A 17588-nucleotide genomic window follows, 5' to 3' on the forward strand; every position below is an offset into this window, starting at 1 on the left:
CGCGCGTCAGACGACGACGTTGACGCAGATGGCAGCGCAGTTGTTGGCCGCACTTGTTAAATAAAATCAGTGTGTGTTGCACGAGTCGGAACGAGAGAAAAGAATAATTTATTTCATATATATATACAATATGTAACACGATGATGATCATTTGGACTATCATCAACGCCTACGCCAACGCAGTTGTCAGCGTCGACGTCGCCGTCGCCGTCATCATAGTCGACATCGCGGGTTCTGCATGGATTATGACACGAGCTTCATTGGAGGAGCTCATGTTCAGTATTTCTGGAACGGGAAGTGGCGATCAGTCTCGCAAAGAACTCGCTACGGTGTTGACTTCGCGTGCGGTTTATCAACAGACCGAGAGCCATAGAGGAATACGTATACGTTCCCACCTCAAGTAGATCCAGATCCATATCCCGATTTCGATCCCGCTACCGCTTGCGACTGCATTGGGCTGCCGGAAAAAGAATGCCGACCATCACAGAGGATTGCATCGATGGCTTTCAACAGTATTATGCAAGGCCACCGGAGCGTCCGAAAAAGAAATCGTTCAAGCAAATGATATACGATTCCGAGGATAACTCATATTTTGGACGTACCATCGAGAGTTGGGGTAAGTTACATAAAGGCACTTGCTCTTGGTCGCCATAATACCCGTAAATCTTGATATAAAATGTCAAGCTGTGCCAGTTTGCCACATTTAATCAAAAGGAATATCTTTTGAATACATATGAATTAAACGGTGTGTGTGTCTGTGAGTGTGTGTGTGTCTCTATTGCTCAGCCAATGGCAGTTTTTAGCCTCCATTTCGCTATGGATGCTGTGCTCTGTTCTCTTTGACCTTTGACGGACACACACACACACACACACACACACGACTGTCAACTGATAGTGCGAGTAGATACTTATCCCTATATCGGTCAATTATGTCATTATGCAATCAAACTATACACAGGCATTTAAATAGCCGTCTGCTATATCTTTAGTTACAGTTGCTGACATTGACTTACAAAGATTATCTTCTTCTTGTGGATATTTTAAATGGGGGGATAAATGAAAAATATTTATATCTATATCAAATTTGTATTTCTATCAATTTCTTTTCTAAATTGAATCTGTTGAACTTTTAACTTTCAAAGTCAAGATTATTATATCAGCAGAAACTTCTATTAAAGGATTACAATGGTTTTGGTAATAGAAGAAATAGAAAGAATAGCAGATCACTTTGACCATGCTAAGGAATATGATCTAACATCAATGCAAACTTGATCTCTATTTATTCATATAAATTGTCAACCTTTTTGTCTATTGCCGTACAAATTTTGCAGAAGAAAAATTCAGAAAGTTTCATAGTTTTAGCCACAATTCAACAGTTTTTGAAAATGGAAAAGTGTGAATTAGTTGCTCACAAGTTGTATGAAAATTGCGACCTTTTAAAGTTGGAGAAAGTTAAATTTAAAAGGTTATTTAATTTTGGCATCGAAAAACTTATGTAGCTGGGTCCTTCTATTTTACCTTCATGCTTTTTAAAATGGTTCTTTTAGATTTGAAAAGAAATTGTTACATTATTACTAATAAATTAATCTGATGAGTTGTTTATAACTAAATTATTTTGGTTTAGGTTTTAGATCTTATTGTTAGATTGCGTTTTGAAATATCGAAACAAAGTCAGATATATTAACATAATAAAAAGTTTTGTTTACAAAACCACAAAAAGAAAGGTGAACGAACTGCAATTCATGTCCTTTAAACATTTAGTTTCCAATTTATTGCGATTGAGATATGTAAATAAATACACATAAAAATTCTCCATGTATAATTCATACAGTCAATGATTGTATTTTCATTTTCAAATTAATGTCCTTGTAAACAACGCTATATTCTTATACTTTGGCGAAAAGGATAGACTTCCTTGGGTCAAAAATGTGAAAGGTATAGAAAAAGCATTTTTTTATTTTACACCCGAAGCATATTCTTAATTAGTTAGACAAAATGAGTTAGACGGTAATTCTAAGCATACCTAAAAATAGGATATAATCTGCAGGCATTGCACATATGTATATCTAGGACTTAGCCATGCGGCTACATAATACAGCTCCACCGTGAACAAATAGTCAAGAACAACTAATTTTAGTTTCTCTGCAAACAAATTAAATACTGCTCTCAAAATCTATCAAATTTGATCATAATCCTATGACTATAAAGTACAAACATATAATATAATGTTCGCAATTCTTGGGCTAAAATTCGAAACTTTTTCTTTAGCTCACTTTGAGATAAACATACGGAAAAAACTAATAAAAAACTGGGACTGAAGTATACAAAAAACGACCTCTGATTGATTTGAATAATAAAAGAAAGATAAATAAAGTTAAGCAATTTTAGTCCTTAGTCAACTGACTTAATAAAATATCGTACATAAATTTGTATTTTTTAAGTTCTAGAATTGTTTGAAAAATAATTGAGAAAGTTTTTCAATTGGACACCAAAAAAAATAAAAATTGTTAAATTGGGCGGAGGATGCGAAATCTCAAATTTGTTTTAGTGTGGTGAAATAGTTTAATAGATTTGCGTACTTGTTAATCCTAAATAAACTAAATCCTAAATCCTACTATCCTAAATCCTACTATCCTTGATGGAACTACTTTTTAATATTGTGGAAACATTACCTAATTTTGGCAACTTTAATATTTTGTGTTTTTTTTGTTAATGTTTTTGAATCCATTACACATATTCAAGCAGATTTAGAACTTCTGAGACCTTGTAATTTTCAAATGTAAAAATCCTTACCAGTCTCAAAATCTAAAAACTTTTATCTTAGCTCATACCTTTAAACCTTTAAATATTAAAAAATATTCTATGAATATGATTGAATAACAAATGTGTGTAAGCATAGAGGCATCTCGGATCCATATTATAAATTCATTTCATATCGCTTACTCTTAATACAAACAAACAGCTATGACTTTGTCAGTGGATCCTTAAATAAAATACAACTACTTAAGATTAACCACAGCACTATAACTAACAATAATTGATTGTAAATTTATTCTGCTATCTAAAAGTGATTGGCAGAAAATCTTTTTAGGACATACAGTAAATGTCAGAATGCTTTTGAAAAGTTTTGCACAAAAAGTTGGATTACTGAATGTTTGCGTCCATAAGCCATTTCCCTGCCACTCAAAGCTATCACAAACGCAATAGAAATCGATTATCTACAAAGGATGGCTTGTCAATTGCACAGCCTCCGTGTCAAGCTGCTGCTTCCCATTCCTTCTTGTGCCAAGTACCACTCAATGGTGACACTCATTAAATGCACAAACTAGGCACCCTCGAAAAGGAAGAGCAACTCTGACAGAGCCTGGGTGAACAGGTCTTAATTAAAATGACTCTACCCAAACCAAAAAAAAAAAACAAAAAAGGATGAAAACTAAAATTGACAGTGCAGAACTATAACTGTCAATCCCACGGATATCCAGGAATCTAAACATGAGGCAGTTTCCGTTAAAGTTCATGGGATTCTGTTGGCATAGCTCCTTCTTCATCAAGTTGAAGCAATAGCTGATTCCATATTTCATTTTTAATGAATGTGTCTTTATATATGAATGTATGTATAAGGATGTCGAGTAAGTACTTGGAATAAAACTGGAGCGCGTGTCTCACATAAGCTCATACATAGATACATATACATCCATGTAAATGTAAGTGTATATGTACAGTTGGAATCCTTACTCTCCCCAGTGCCGGTCACGCATAAATATTTGTGGAGTTTGTGCTGCTACCAACCCTCTTTTGGCATGAATTCCACCCTCGGAGCATTGGAAAGTCCACTGGAGTTTACTTCTTGTTCTTCATCATCATCATCATCATCGAGTTGTTTATTTTCTGTTTTGAAAATACTCTGCATTGGCTTGTTGTATCCTGTGACCGCATTTGAAAAACAGGTTTTGCGGGCAAGCGCACACTTTTTGAACGCACTCTCCGTGCTAATGACGCAGTGGAGTGGCTCAAGGATACACACTCACACCCTCACACACACACGCACACACTCACATGCACCTAGAAGTTGGTGTTTTGAGTTTTGGCAATGTTCCAAACGATCCTGTACTACCACAAAGAGAGATAGAGAGAGAGAGAGAGACTGACTAAGTGAGTGAATGAGAGAATGCCGTGTGAGTCCGACCGAAAATCACTCCAACAACAATGGCAGTATGAGACGGTGGATGGGACATGCAACAGTCATCATTGCCACGGGACATGCAACAGCCGCGCACAACAACAGCAACAACAACAACAACACAATGCAAACAATGCATCAGTTAACTGTGCATTTGCATTTACATTTGACAAATGCATTTGGGGACACGATGGAAACGCAGCCTTTAGCACGAACATATGACATATTTTCAAGTGCCCCTTGCTACACTGTTCAAAACTTGGTGCTTAATTTATATTTCAATAAAACTTTTGTTCATTTTAAAAGCAAACTATAAGTCCCGATAATTCAATTACAGTTTTAGAGAAAGGTCTGAAATGTATTTAAATTTTAGAAAATTTATTATAAACTTTTCAGAGTCAATATATTTAAAAAATTTCAATTGCTGACAACGATAACTTTCACGTAAACAATAGAAAACTATCTGCCTAACATTTTTAATGGATAGGCATGCACTTTATAAATATTTATAAGTAATTTGAGAACATTTTGTTATGGCATTTCGTCAATAAACATTACGAGAGAACTTAAGTTTGCCTTCTTCATGGCAATAGAAATTTATACAAATACATAAGTAGGAAATACTTAAAACAAAAACCCACAGACTTACAATCATATTAGTTAGCTGATGAATAATACCCAGTCACATTTAATTTAAGAGTTTGTTTATTGAGGTACAAATACTAGAGGATAGTCCAGGATTTCAATAAAATAATTAAAATTTATTTGGAAATATATAAAAGTTTAACTAAAGGGAAGTCAAACATGGCTAGAATTTTGAACTAATTGAAGGTCAATCTTAGGGCTAACAAACTTAAATTATAGGCAGGCTTTCCAGAATTGTAATGGGCAGACTAGAACTTTAACGTTAAAACTGGTTGAGAATTACTACATTGGGGCTTGCTCTTGATAATTAATAATAAAATTAAGACGAAAAATTAAAATTAAATCTAAAACTTTAAGCAATTTTGTATAAATAAAACACATTTTTTTAACCAGGCGCAAGAAGTAGATTTTAAATTGAAATCTATTGAAAAGTTTTACCAAGACAAGATATTTAAAAAAAAATTGAAGTACTTATAGTAGCGATATCACAACTGCTGGTCATCGAAATTAAAAAAAAAAAACCAAAAGTTAGTAATTTCTTTCAGTGTAGCCGTGAAAACCACGCTTACAAACGCAGAGCAATTTGCACAAAATGTGCAATCGCTAATATGGCAGAGTCTAATTAAAACAAGTGCAAGTCCAATAATGTTCCCCACGCCAATTACTGTTCCAGCCCAGCCCAACCCAAGAGTTGAAATCTCAGAATCGTAATATCCGAAAACTAAAAGGAAATTTCACTCACTCGCTGGGTAAAATGCCGCCAAAATGTAGATTTTCCACTCAAAACAAACTCAGCTGAGTTAATGCCCAAAGGTTTCGAGCTAAGAGCGGCAAAAGAGGGTAGAGACAACGAGAGACTATTTGTAGAGAAAGAGAGAGAGAGAGAGAGAGAGAAAGAGAGAGGTTGAGTCATTTTTTCATACACACAAAACCAGAAACATATAAGCCAAGTCTGGGGACTGCGATATTGACAGACTTCGGTTTTGGATTTCAGTCTGAAATATGTTTTGAGCGGCTGCGAAACGTTGAACGGGTCGAAAACTGGAAACACTAGCTAAAAGAACTCACTAAGAATTTAGAGTTTGTGTGTATGTGTGTTGGCCAGGCCAACACCAAGTGGTAAAGAGTGAAGTGTGTGTTCATTTTAAAAGAGATTAAAAATCTAATCAAAATCCAAAAAATACTAAACGACAATTAGCTTCAGTCTTTGTTGGATAAAAATTAATATAATCATAAAAATTAAAATTTGAAGATTCATTCATATTGCCTCTCAAATTTTTGTCACGCCCGAGCACACACACACACACATTAACACACCAATACATATGCAAATAATCAGTTATAAAAAGTATCTCGAGGTTTTTTCGAGGCTCCGCGTTGAAGAAACGCTTCAAAAGGTGTGGTTGTTTGTAAGCTCCAAAGAGCGACACCAAAGAGACACACACATTATACAGAGTCAGTGTTTCTTGCTATGTGTGTGTGTGTGTGTGTATCTGTATCTGTATCCGTATGTTTTCAAAAGAGCGCGCACAATTTCGTGTTTTTGTTGGTTTCAAGAAAAAATATCAAGTAGAAAATATAATTTTGTATCTCAGAGTTTGCCGGGTCAAGCGGCCCCAGCAAGCGATGCGGAAATGCATTCCAGGGAAATACAGTTGGGGAAAAACTATCAACTATTTGTTCTTGTGCACACAAAATGCAAAGGTTAGATGCAATTTTTTAAGTTATTTCACAAGTATCTTTAAAACTCACTCCAAAGCCTGGAAACACAGGGCAAAAGAAAGGCGCCAAATTTATTCCGGATACTCTTGGTTAATCCAAGCCGGAAGACGCAAGGGGAAGCTGGCTAGTGAGGAGAGAGAGAGAGTGGGCGCAGATTATATATGTGTATGTGTAGAGAAATTTGTGATATCCTACAAAACAAAACAGAGAGCATAAAGGACTCAATGGAACGAGAGAGAGAGAGAGAGAAAGAATGGGAAAGAAGGAGCGTCTGAAAGAGGGTGTTGAATGGAGTCAAAGGAAGGGAGGGTATAAAATGCGAAAATGTGTAGAAAAGTTGTAAACTGTGTATATATGTATGTATATAAATATATGTATATATATAAATGTGTACCATTTATTTGTCTATTAAGTGTGTGTGTACAGATACAAGTGAAAATGACAGAGAACAATATCGTTAAAACTAAAAAGAAAATTAAATAAAATTCGTCTAAATCAATATAAGTGAAATTCTTTTCTTTTAGCTTGTTATTAAATTAAAATATATTTATAATTACCCATAACCAAATCACCAAATACAAACGAATCACACAAAAAATATATCTCTACAAAGATAATCAATAATAAATCCCACCAAAATGTCGAAACCTGTACCAATGCCAACATCCATTACGGATGAGGATCTCCATAATATACGTAAGCCCGAACCCTTTAGTTTTTCCAAGTTCATGTACAACTCTGAAGAGGGGACGGTTATGGGACGTGATCGCAGTTCATGGGGTAAGTTCAATTTCTGGCGAATGGATTAAAAGAAAAACCAATAGGTTATATTCTTAAATGGGTTAATAAAGAAAATCAATGAAACGTATTGACCATTTTCCTAGTAATTGTCAATTGCTGCGTTTTGAAATTTATAAAAAAATGTCTTAGTGTATAAAAAATTGATGATTAAAAGCTTTGTTTATTCTAATTTGACCTACTTTAAAGGGAACTAATTATACATTTGCTTATCTTACTTGAAAATGTTGCTCGTTATAATAATTAAACTTAGAGAGCCTTTGCTATTATTAATAATTGCTTATCGGCTTATTGAACTACATATTACGGATTTACCCATCAGTTCATATGAATCATCAACTAAACCGCAAAATTATATCAGAAAGTTGTATACACTTTCTAGATAAGAACTTCACTTTTTACCTTCAACAACTTTAGAGTAAATATGCAATTTCTGTGTGTATACTTTTGGCAGTACTTTTAATGGCCTTTATATTATTTTGGTACAAATATTATATTCAATAGTTGAAATTTGTTTGTTGTCAATGTCAAAAAAGTTTTGACTTTTATTACTCGTAAATCCATTCCCCCCATTGTAAATCATTGCACATTAAGTTATGCGTCACTCTGCATTTACTAGCTCCGTACTTAACTACCCCAAACTCAACTGCTGAGTGCAAGTTGTGAAATATTTTTTTAATTACACACCAGATGTAAATGGGGTTTGGGTGTAGGCACGTTACTTTTGCCACAACTTTGCGCCACTTTTCACACTCGGTTGATATACATACATATATACATACTTTCTTGTCAAAAAGCTGAAAAAATGCCACAAAAAATGTCATAATTATGTTATTCCATGCGCTTGTGAAAATGTACCTTGACTGACAACCAGAATCCGGGAAAGTCAACTTTAAAGAGAACATAAATTAACAACGACAAGTCAAAAAGTACATAGTCCTGACAGATTAATGTTAATCTATCTATCTAATGTATTTGTTGGTAATTAACCTTTTGTCTCTCATTTACTTAATACCAATGAATAAGATAGATTGATTGACTTTTATGTCTCCTTCTTTTATAAATGACACAATTTTGGCTTACTAAAATGGACCAACACATGAATGGTCTGTCAATTAATGGCCAATCTCTTGCCAAGTGTCCAAATGTACTTCTCATAAATCTTAAGTAGTTTTACTGCATTATGCTAAAATAAATGCAAGGCCATTGTCACTGTCAGTATGGAATAATCTCTTTCGAATTCAAAACACCAGAACGAAATGTAAGGAGCCATAACTAGACAACTCGTAAACAAAGTTGAATGCACATTCATGAAACAGAAAATCAATATGTTTATGGTGCCATATTTACCATCTTACAAAACAAATCATTTAAATGTATTTTTATAGTCTGAATTAAGTTGTTTCCGTATACAAATTATTACTTTCAAGAAGTTGGAAATCTAGACAGATTGTCTCTTAAAAGTAGCAACTATATTAATCTACTTCTTGATGATTTTTTCATGATTTCCTTTAATGATTCTCATTTAACTAAAAGGCAGTCAGTAATCCTTAATTTTAATTTTGTAAATTTAACTTTGGATTTAAAGTTGGTCAAACCATTCATAAACCATTATTTAATTAAAGCTACCAATAGAACTAAAAATCTAAAAAAAGGAGTTTTCATTATAAACTATCCCATAATATTGACATATTATAATTATCTTTTAAAACAAAATATGTCTTTTCAATACTTTTTAAAACTTAACCCAATTATTAAATGTTTAGTAAGGTAAACAAACTATGTACTCGGAGAGAGAGATTGGTCAATCGACCAAACTTGAAATGTATTTACTTATGTATTAGTGATCTTGGCTGAAACTCTTCTCTGTTATTGTCACTCCCTCGATCGCTTGTCTTCTCTTGCGGTTTTGAGCTGTCTTTTAAGACTCTCTTAGCACCAACTCTGACACAAACAACGTGGATAACTTGAGGTTATGTTCATTGGTATTGATCAAGAGCGATCGTTAAAATAACGAAGCACTCTCTTGAGTGATAATTAAAATTCTCTTAATAAACATTTAAGATCGATTACGTGTCTGAAAGAGTTGCTCATTCTAGTCTTATACTCGTGAATCACTTTGGTTAGAACATTTTAACGTCAGTGTGACGGAAGCATTTAGTTCAGTTCACTTTGCCGGGTAGGTTGGATCTCCAGACATAACAGAGCAAACACCCCACTCCTTTCTTGTGTTCATTAATTAAAAATTTAACCCATTCGGTGACCGAAGACATAACTTCAATTGGTTAATTCAATCAGCTCAATTGATGGAACGAGAGAACGTTTCTTGAATGATTCAATCTCTCATTATTGGGTTTTCTTCGTTAGTTAATTATACTGATTATAATCTAATCAAATGTTCTCCCTTTCAAATCTTCTTCTAGCTAAAATTGGCATCTTCTATGTGGCATTCTATGGCGTATTGGCCGCCCTAGTGGCCATTTGTATGTGGGCCTTTTTCCAGACACTTGATCCCAGAATACCCAAGTGGAAGCTGGATCGATCAATTATTGGCACAAATCCCGGTAAGTACATCTTTTTGCAACAAAGCCAAACAACTAATTTTCAAATGAAATATCTGTTTAGGTCTCGGTTTCCGGCCGTTGCCTCCAGTGGACAATGTCGAGAGCACATTGATCTGGTACAAGGGCACACAGCACGAGAACTACAAACATTGGACAGACTCACTGGATGATTTCCTGGCGGGTAAGTGCATAAGACCAAGGCAACCCTTAAGTTCATGTTGTCTGACCCTGGGGACAGGTCGAACTCAGTTATTGTTGGTGTGGTTCTAGTTGCTAGGCGGATAAGTGTGACCACGATGGCGACGACTTGACAACACGCAACTTGCTTTGCATATGTTCTAATTAAAATAAAATATTATCGATTTTTTTCCTCATTTTACTTGGCTGGTTATGCTTTCACATGTGTCTAAGTTTTCCCATAATACATAGAAATTAGTTCAAGGTCTGTCAAAAGAGGTCGTTACTAGGCTCTAAGATCCAAATATCGAATTAATAGATCTAAATAAACCATTCCTATGGGACACAATTCATATCTAAGGCAGGTCAAATTACAAAAATAGATGTCATTGAAAAAGTATCCAGTTTAAAGATGACACATCTGATGATAATTAACAACAGTATTACAATTTTTCAAATTTATATAAAGTATAAAGTATTTACTTACACAAATTTACAGATTCCTTTTTAAACGCATATCCATGTTTTATTTTAGGCCTAGTTGACTGTTGTTATGTTTTTAAGAACCAAAAATAATAATTGCAAAATTGTTACTTGTATTTCAACCTTTTGGCTAATCAAATCACCAGAAAATAAAATATATAATGAACAGGGTACTTAAATTATAACATTGACTATAACATCAATAATGGACTCTACCGATATTCATAGTCTATGTTAACTCCTTTTATACTGAGATGTGAAATTACATTTTGTGTACTTGATATTATTATTCAAAAAACGATTCCGCGAAGTGTTTTTGTCTCTTTGTGATGTCAAAAAAATACAAAAATTAAAGTCAATTACTATATTCGGAAGCAATCTAAAAGAGTAGTCTAAAAAGTTCGAACTCTTTCAGTTATTTAGGTTTCTTTAAGTATAAAGATATTTACAGATAATTATTTAAATTACCAAATATAGTTTAATTTGTTTAGGTTTCCTTGTTGTTTTTTAAAGTCATAAAGACAAATTGAATAAGGCTTAGTAGAAAGATTAATTGACGGAAAAATTGTTTTAACCCTATAACATTTATGAGTCCCTAAAGGCAAATATCGATATTATAAAATCGTTTACTACAAAAACGGTTAGTTAATTAACAATTGCTTACTTGTAGACTTAAATTAGTTAATACATTAGGTATATATCTGATCTATTAGCTTTATTTTGAAAACTTGAACCATTGTTTACAAAATGACTTCAATATAATCAACTTCTTTCTTACTTCAACGAAGTTCAGTTTCATCAAACTTAAATTTAACATTCCCGACTAACGAAAAAAGCTGAGCATTCATTACTTGTATTTTTTCATATGATACGAGTTAGTTGGTATAATTGTGGATAATCTAAAAACTGTCATTCAAAAAATACATCTGCAATAGAACTCTTAACGTTATTCTATTTAAAACTAAACTCTATCCCCCTTTTATTGTTTTTGTAGTGTACAAAGTACCTGGTTTGACACCGGGTCGAGGTCAAAATATCTATAACTGTGACTATAACCAGCCCCCACCGAAGGGACAAGTTTGTGATGTCGATATTAAGGCGTGGTCGCCTTGCACCAAGGAGAATAACTACAACTATCACAAGAGTTCACCATGCATTTTCCTCAAGCTAAATAAGATCTATGGTTGGATACCAGAATATTACAATACCTCAAAGGATCTGCCCTCAAATATGCCATCGAAGCTAAAGGATTACATTAAAATTGTTGAGACAACAGAAGCGCACAAGGTAAGCGTCATAAACCAAAAAAAAAAAGAAAAGTTCAATTAATCAATTGATTAATTTGAATGTATTTGTTTCTTTCTTTTAGCTAAATACCATTTGGGTAACTTGCGAGGGTGAGAATCCTGCCGATCAAGAGAATATTGGTCCTGTGGCATATTTGCCAGTACAGGGCTTCCCCGGCTATTTCTATCCCTATCAAAACTCTGAGGGCTACTTAAGTCCTTTGGTGGCCGTGCATTTCGAGCGACCCAAACGTGAGTGGAATAAACAAAGTTCAATTTATATATTCATTTCAACCATTTCTCATTCAGGTGGCATTATTATTAATGTGGAATGCAAAGCATGGGCACGTAATATTATCCATGACCGCAAGGAGCGTATCGGCTCAGTACACTATGAGCTTTTGATCGATTAACGTGGCTGAAGTTAACAGAGGTGCGAATTATATTATATATAGAAAGCATATAGAACCACTTTTAAGAGCAAATAATAGTAACGAAGAATAAGAACACCAAAATGGCAGATTTTTTCTATAGCAAACATTTACATTGAACAACAAAAAAAAAAAAAAAAACAAATTAATTCGCAAGGACAAGCAAACTAAACAAATTTTTGGATAATACAATTTTTCAACTGTAGCTTCTTTACATACAACAAGAAAAATCTATATGTATACATTTGTATATATACACAAACAAAAACATATATACATAGATATATATATACAAGACGATATAGAAAGAATTAAAGTGAAATGATGAATTCTACCGCTTAAGAGGTAATCTCATCGATTATGAGCAATTTTTTTTGCATTGTAAAATTTAAATAAATGCTGAATGCTAAATTTGTCAAAAGTAAATTATTAATTATAAATTTTTAGCAAAGTACGAATCTCATTCACCAGATGTTCCAAAAACCAAAACAAATTTACAAAAAATACAACAAATTATTGCTTATTTTAAATTACCATTTAACTGCCATTTAAAATCGAGCAAAGCAAGAAGCTTGCATTTTTGAATCGAAAAAAAAAACATGCTAAGTAATACAATCTTTAACATAAAAACCAGATAAACAATCACCTATTAATGTAAAATATCTCTTTTGACCAAACAAAACTCTGTTACCAACAGAACCCTCTACGAATCTGACCAATATCGAAGCCAAAAAAACAAAACAAATGAAAACATTATACAAATTTTTGAAATTAGTTTCCGTAAATCGTAAATTGTATTGAAAGTGTTCTATAACTAAAAATATATTCTCTTTCTATATATTCAATCAAATACAAATATATAACAATCAATCGACAGACGTTAGACAGCCTTTAATCAATAAGTTTTTAATGTTAAATCCTACATAAATTATATAAATAATAATAACAATAATAATAGTAACAAACATGACAAAACTCAAATGAAATCTCTTTAAAAACGTTTTCAATAAAATTAAAAACAGAAAAACCAAGGATACAACGTACAATTATTATTAATTTTAGTCATTTTCTTAACAGAATGTGCTTACTTCTTATGTTTAAATTAAGCTAAATAAGTGTTGAAGTCTTAAGTTCAAAATCTATTGTCTATCTGTCTATTTTTCGAAATTTCTTAAGGGTTTCCATTATAACATTCCTATACATTACGCATTATAATGGCTTAAATTCGGTTGGTAAACTTGGATTAGTATTCATTATATCTGGATAATCTGTGTAATTTATAATGTCAAAAATCGAATTTACCCGGCAAGATTCTTCTGTTGTTCGGTTTCCCAAATGATTGACTTATTTAGTTTTTCTAGAGACAGGAAAATACATCGAGTTTGCTTTGTTCAGCGAGATTTTCATGCAATTATTTAAAAGCAATTATTCAACTATTCAAAGGAGAGGTAGGAGTCCTCAATTGATGCGCGCCTAAATGTACCACTTAAATCCAATTCAACTACTACAGTGGCAGCAAAAAATTTGAAACATATATTTTTTGACCTTAAATTTTGGTTTCATTCGATTTTTACATAATATTAGTGGAAAGTAAAAGTACCTTTTTTGCGAGGCATCAAAGTTTACCTAATTTTTATCCGATTTTGGTGAACAATAACTTATACTACGGGAAATTTAATTCACTATCGTTCGTAGTTCAAATGTAATTATATTTTAGAATGAATTAGTTGCTTAAAATGACGCTAATCAGAAAGACCAAAAAAATACATACAATTTTGAGTTTTTCAATTATCTCCAAATTGGATCCTAAATTAAAAAAGGTTTACGATTAATTTTTAAAAGTTTTTAATGTGTCTTTTTTTTTTAAATTCATTGAACAAAATTATTGGATATACGCCCACAAAATTTACGGTACAGCATCTTAATAGAATGACCAACTCAACGTTATAACTTATCACATCGAAACTTTCCATTTTATGATATATATATTAAATAATGTAATATTTCCTAAAAGAAATTAAATTTTCTTTTGAAAAACATATAAACCTAAATAATACTAACCTTTTACCACGAGGCCATGCATAAGCTATTTGATGAAATCGTCATCTTATAATAATATAATCTTATAATCAAATAAATGAACACATATGTATGTTCCAAGTAAAAATTTATACATGTTCTTTGGAAAAATGCGGCTAATAGTTTCCAGCTTACCAATGGCAGTAAGCACAAAGTCGATTCTTTTGTGTAACAAGGATTTAAGTTTGATCTTACGCTCTCAACTTAATACAACGAAGACGTAGATAAAAGGTCATGTAATTGAGAAACTTCTAACTGGGCCAATTTGTACGAATCTTCTAAATTATTACTGATTGTAAGATATTTCTGAATAAAGAAGGTCCGATGCGAAACTCATATACATTGTCTTTTTAATAGCTATCTAATTTAGGGCCTGAAGTTAATACACACAACCAAACATGAATATATAAATATAACCCACGTTAAATAGATACGTATTTCTTCAGCTATAGCCTCCAATTAGTTAAGAACCTGTCACATTTTATTTTTGCAAACTTTATCTGTGTCTATTTTTAGGTTGTTCAGACTTGCTTAGTTTTTCTGCAATTAGGTATTAAGATAATTTATATATGTTTTATTTATACTTCACACTTAACACAGGAGCTGGGTGCCCCTGCACTTGGGAACACCGAAGGGTTGGTAGATAAACCTTTCGTTTTCTATCATCAACCTATTTTCAAGCCAAATATGACCCTATATGCCATCCACAGTCATTTGTTATTTTGTCATATGCCCTCAACATGGATTTACGTAAATGTAATCATTGCCGATAAGATATACCGAAAAAGCATGCGTACTCTGTAGATAACAATCACAAACAATCTCGACGGTCACCCGGTTACTTGCTCTGCAGTATCTCTGGTCAGCTCGATGGGCGAACAAAATATATTTTTATATAGAAAATGAACTTCAAAGCTAGATCGATACGCTTTCACCTCATTGAGGAGCTATGGTAGATAGAACTTATCAAGCCAACTGCGTCATTGGAACTCATTAACTAAATGCCGTTGTTTGGTTTTCTGATATTTTAAAATAAAACGTTTACTTTTGCATTTTGTGTTAATCAATTATGGTAAAAAAAAAGCCAACAATTCATCAGATATCCAGTCAAGATATGCAGAATAAAATTTACAAATAAAATTGGCAGGGGCACGACTCGACCAAAATCAATATTTAGGTGTTAAAAACCCACTCGGGATCTGAGAAAAAGGTAAAACAATTACTATAGAACTGGGAACAGGTTCTTACTGGAACAGGTACTCATAGGCTAGCTAACATCTGATAATGGTATTAATCAAAGTGTTAAACAATTTGTTGCCATAAGTATAAGTCAAATATGAAGTGGTGCTGATAATGTTAAAATGAAAAACTAGATCATGGTGGAAACTGAAAGTTCATATCGCTCCCAAAATGACGATAGATTTGCCACAACAATTTGTGTAGCTTTGTAGCCGGACAATTGCTATTGCCCAAAAATTATATATATTTATATTCTCCTCCCGATGACGTCAAAAAAGATACATACGAGTGTTGAAAGGGTAAAATGTATCTATGTAAATTTATATATGTTATGTATGTATGTTTTATTCGTTGTTGATCGAGCAGATGGTTTATTTTTAAGTACCTAGTTGATCACACATTATATATGAATATAAGTGGGAGGTATCTTTGATCATATTTGCGAATGAAATGGCAATCGTGCTTGACAACAACAGCATCTAATTGAGAGCTAATTAGAATTTGCCAGTCTGTCAATCAGTAGAGTACACACAGTCACAGTAAAACCAACAAAAGAAATTACAGAGAAAAACAAAATTAAAAAATCAAAACTTCAGTCTAATGAGGAAGTCCCAACTACTATGAGATTTCTATATGGACAGACACAAACACATACACACACACACAAAGAAATGTTGGAAAAATCACAATTATTTCAGTTGAGACCAGATAAACTGGTTTGGTTTGATCTTAACGAGCTAACACGAATCTCGGTTCATTTGCTTAAGCTGGAGTTCTTAAATCGAGTCGCATATGAAGCGTTCAACAAGGGAATTCCTTTTATATGCTAAGATTTGGTTGAGATTTTACCAAAAATTTCAGGTCTAAATTCATGGAACAAATGTGCCTCAAGGTGAATCAGAACAATATTGATCCTAACTAATGTATGATATCAAAGGACATTTGTGTTCTTTGTAGGTAAAAATAACCTGGACTAATTTCAATTCTATTACTTTTATACCTCTTAACGGAATGTCCGTTCCTTCTTGCTTAGTTAACTCTTTAAATCTATTTTTGGTTGGCATAAACTCATGATTTTTGGGTAAATTTGGATTTTTCATTCAGCCATTTTTTATAACACAAAAGAATATTTGAAAAAGTAAAACATGAGTTATATGGAAGTATATAAAACAGAATTTTTAGATTCTTTACATTTTTAAACAATTTTTCACATTTTAAGAGTCTGAATGATTCTAAAGAATGAATTATTTCTAAATAAATTTGAACTTTAAACAAAGTAAAAAAAAAAAAATAGTCTTAAACTTTCAAAACTTTTTAGTGTAGTTTTCGTCGTATAAATACTTAGACCAACTCCTTATATCACTTTTAAAACTAGGAATGTTTTCTGTTTTTTAAGTTAAAAAGTTTAAACTAAAACTGAGCATTGGCTTTTAAAATTAAACTAATGAAAGAAAAGCCAATTATGAATAATTTTAAAACAGTGTGACTAAATTTCTTAGACGGCTTAAATTTATATTTTAGCGATTTAACGGCGATTGTCTAAATTTGCCATACTTAAAAAAGTTTTACCTCTGAGTATTTGCATAGTTAAGGAGGATCTTTGGGGTTGTCTTAACAATTTCGACTACACAGTTTTTCTGATTTTGACCATACATTCACAATACACAAATAAGTGGCACAGTGTAAATTTTGATAGTATTTTAAGAGCACTATCAATGGTATCAAAAATGGTAAATCTCTGGGTTATATCTTTTGAGATTAAAGCTAAAACAGAGTAGTCACTCAATCGACTTAAGATGGCCATGGCTTTAGGCATCATTGTCCAAGAAAGGAAGACGGTAAAAGAATTTAAAAAATCTGAAATATTTTACCAAAAAGTTTATAAAACTTACCAATGCATGATAATACATAAAATCTAAACTTTGCTTTACTTAATTTCTACATAGATATGTATATACAAATTTTGAAACTATATATTGAAAAA

At 32.6% G+C, this 17588-nt stretch overlaps 1 protein-coding gene across 3 annotated transcripts; it reads left to right on the forward strand.

Annotated features, from left to right (window-relative positions):
* Nucleotides 1–298: 298 nt before the first annotated feature.
* nrv2 (nervana 2) lies at nucleotides 299–13317 on the forward strand. 3 transcript variants are annotated; one of them, XM_068284810.1, is made up of 7 exons: nucleotides 5819–5956; nucleotides 7072–7327; nucleotides 9769–9909; nucleotides 9971–10090; nucleotides 11564–11856; nucleotides 11939–12107; nucleotides 12165–13317. In XM_068284810.1, exons 2-7 carry the CDS (start codon nucleotides 7186–7188, stop codon nucleotides 12266–12268), a joined length of 969 nt encoding a protein of 322 aa, XP_068140911.1. In that variant the 5' UTR covers nucleotides 5819–5956; nucleotides 7072–7185; the 3' UTR covers nucleotides 12269–13317. The 3 variants fall into 3 exon arrangements, with proteins under 3 accessions (XP_068140910.1, XP_068140911.1, XP_068140912.1); XM_068284811.1 differs by having other exon boundaries at nucleotides 5846–5944; XM_068284809.1 differs by lacking the exons at nucleotides 5819–5956; nucleotides 7072–7327 and adding an exon at nucleotides 299–616.
* Nucleotides 13318–17588: the final 4271 nt, after the last annotated feature.

This window comes from Drosophila tropicalis, unplaced genomic scaffold (genome assembly GCF_018151085.1).
Source record: "Drosophila tropicalis isolate 14030-0801.00 unplaced genomic scaffold, ASM1815108v1 contig_393, whole genome shotgun sequence".
In the NCBI taxonomy this organism is placed as follows: domain Eukaryota; kingdom Metazoa; phylum Arthropoda; class Insecta; order Diptera; family Drosophilidae; genus Drosophila; species Drosophila tropicalis.

What these genes read in the sequence shown, in the direction of transcription:
- nrv2 (XM_068284809.1), top strand. Translation starts at nt 472, where the DNA reads ATGCCGACCATCACAGAGGATTGCATCGATGGCTTTCAACAGTATTAT. An exon ending in AATTATTGGCACAAATCCCG is followed by an intron (nt 9,910 to 9,970) that starts GTAAGTACATCT and finishes ATATCTGTTTAG; the next exon opens with GTCTCGGTTTCCGGCCGTTG. An exon ending in AGACAACAGAAGCGCACAAG is followed by an intron (nt 11,857 to 11,938) that starts GTAAGCGTCATA and finishes TCTTTCTTTTAG; the next exon opens with CTAAATACCATTTGGGTAAC.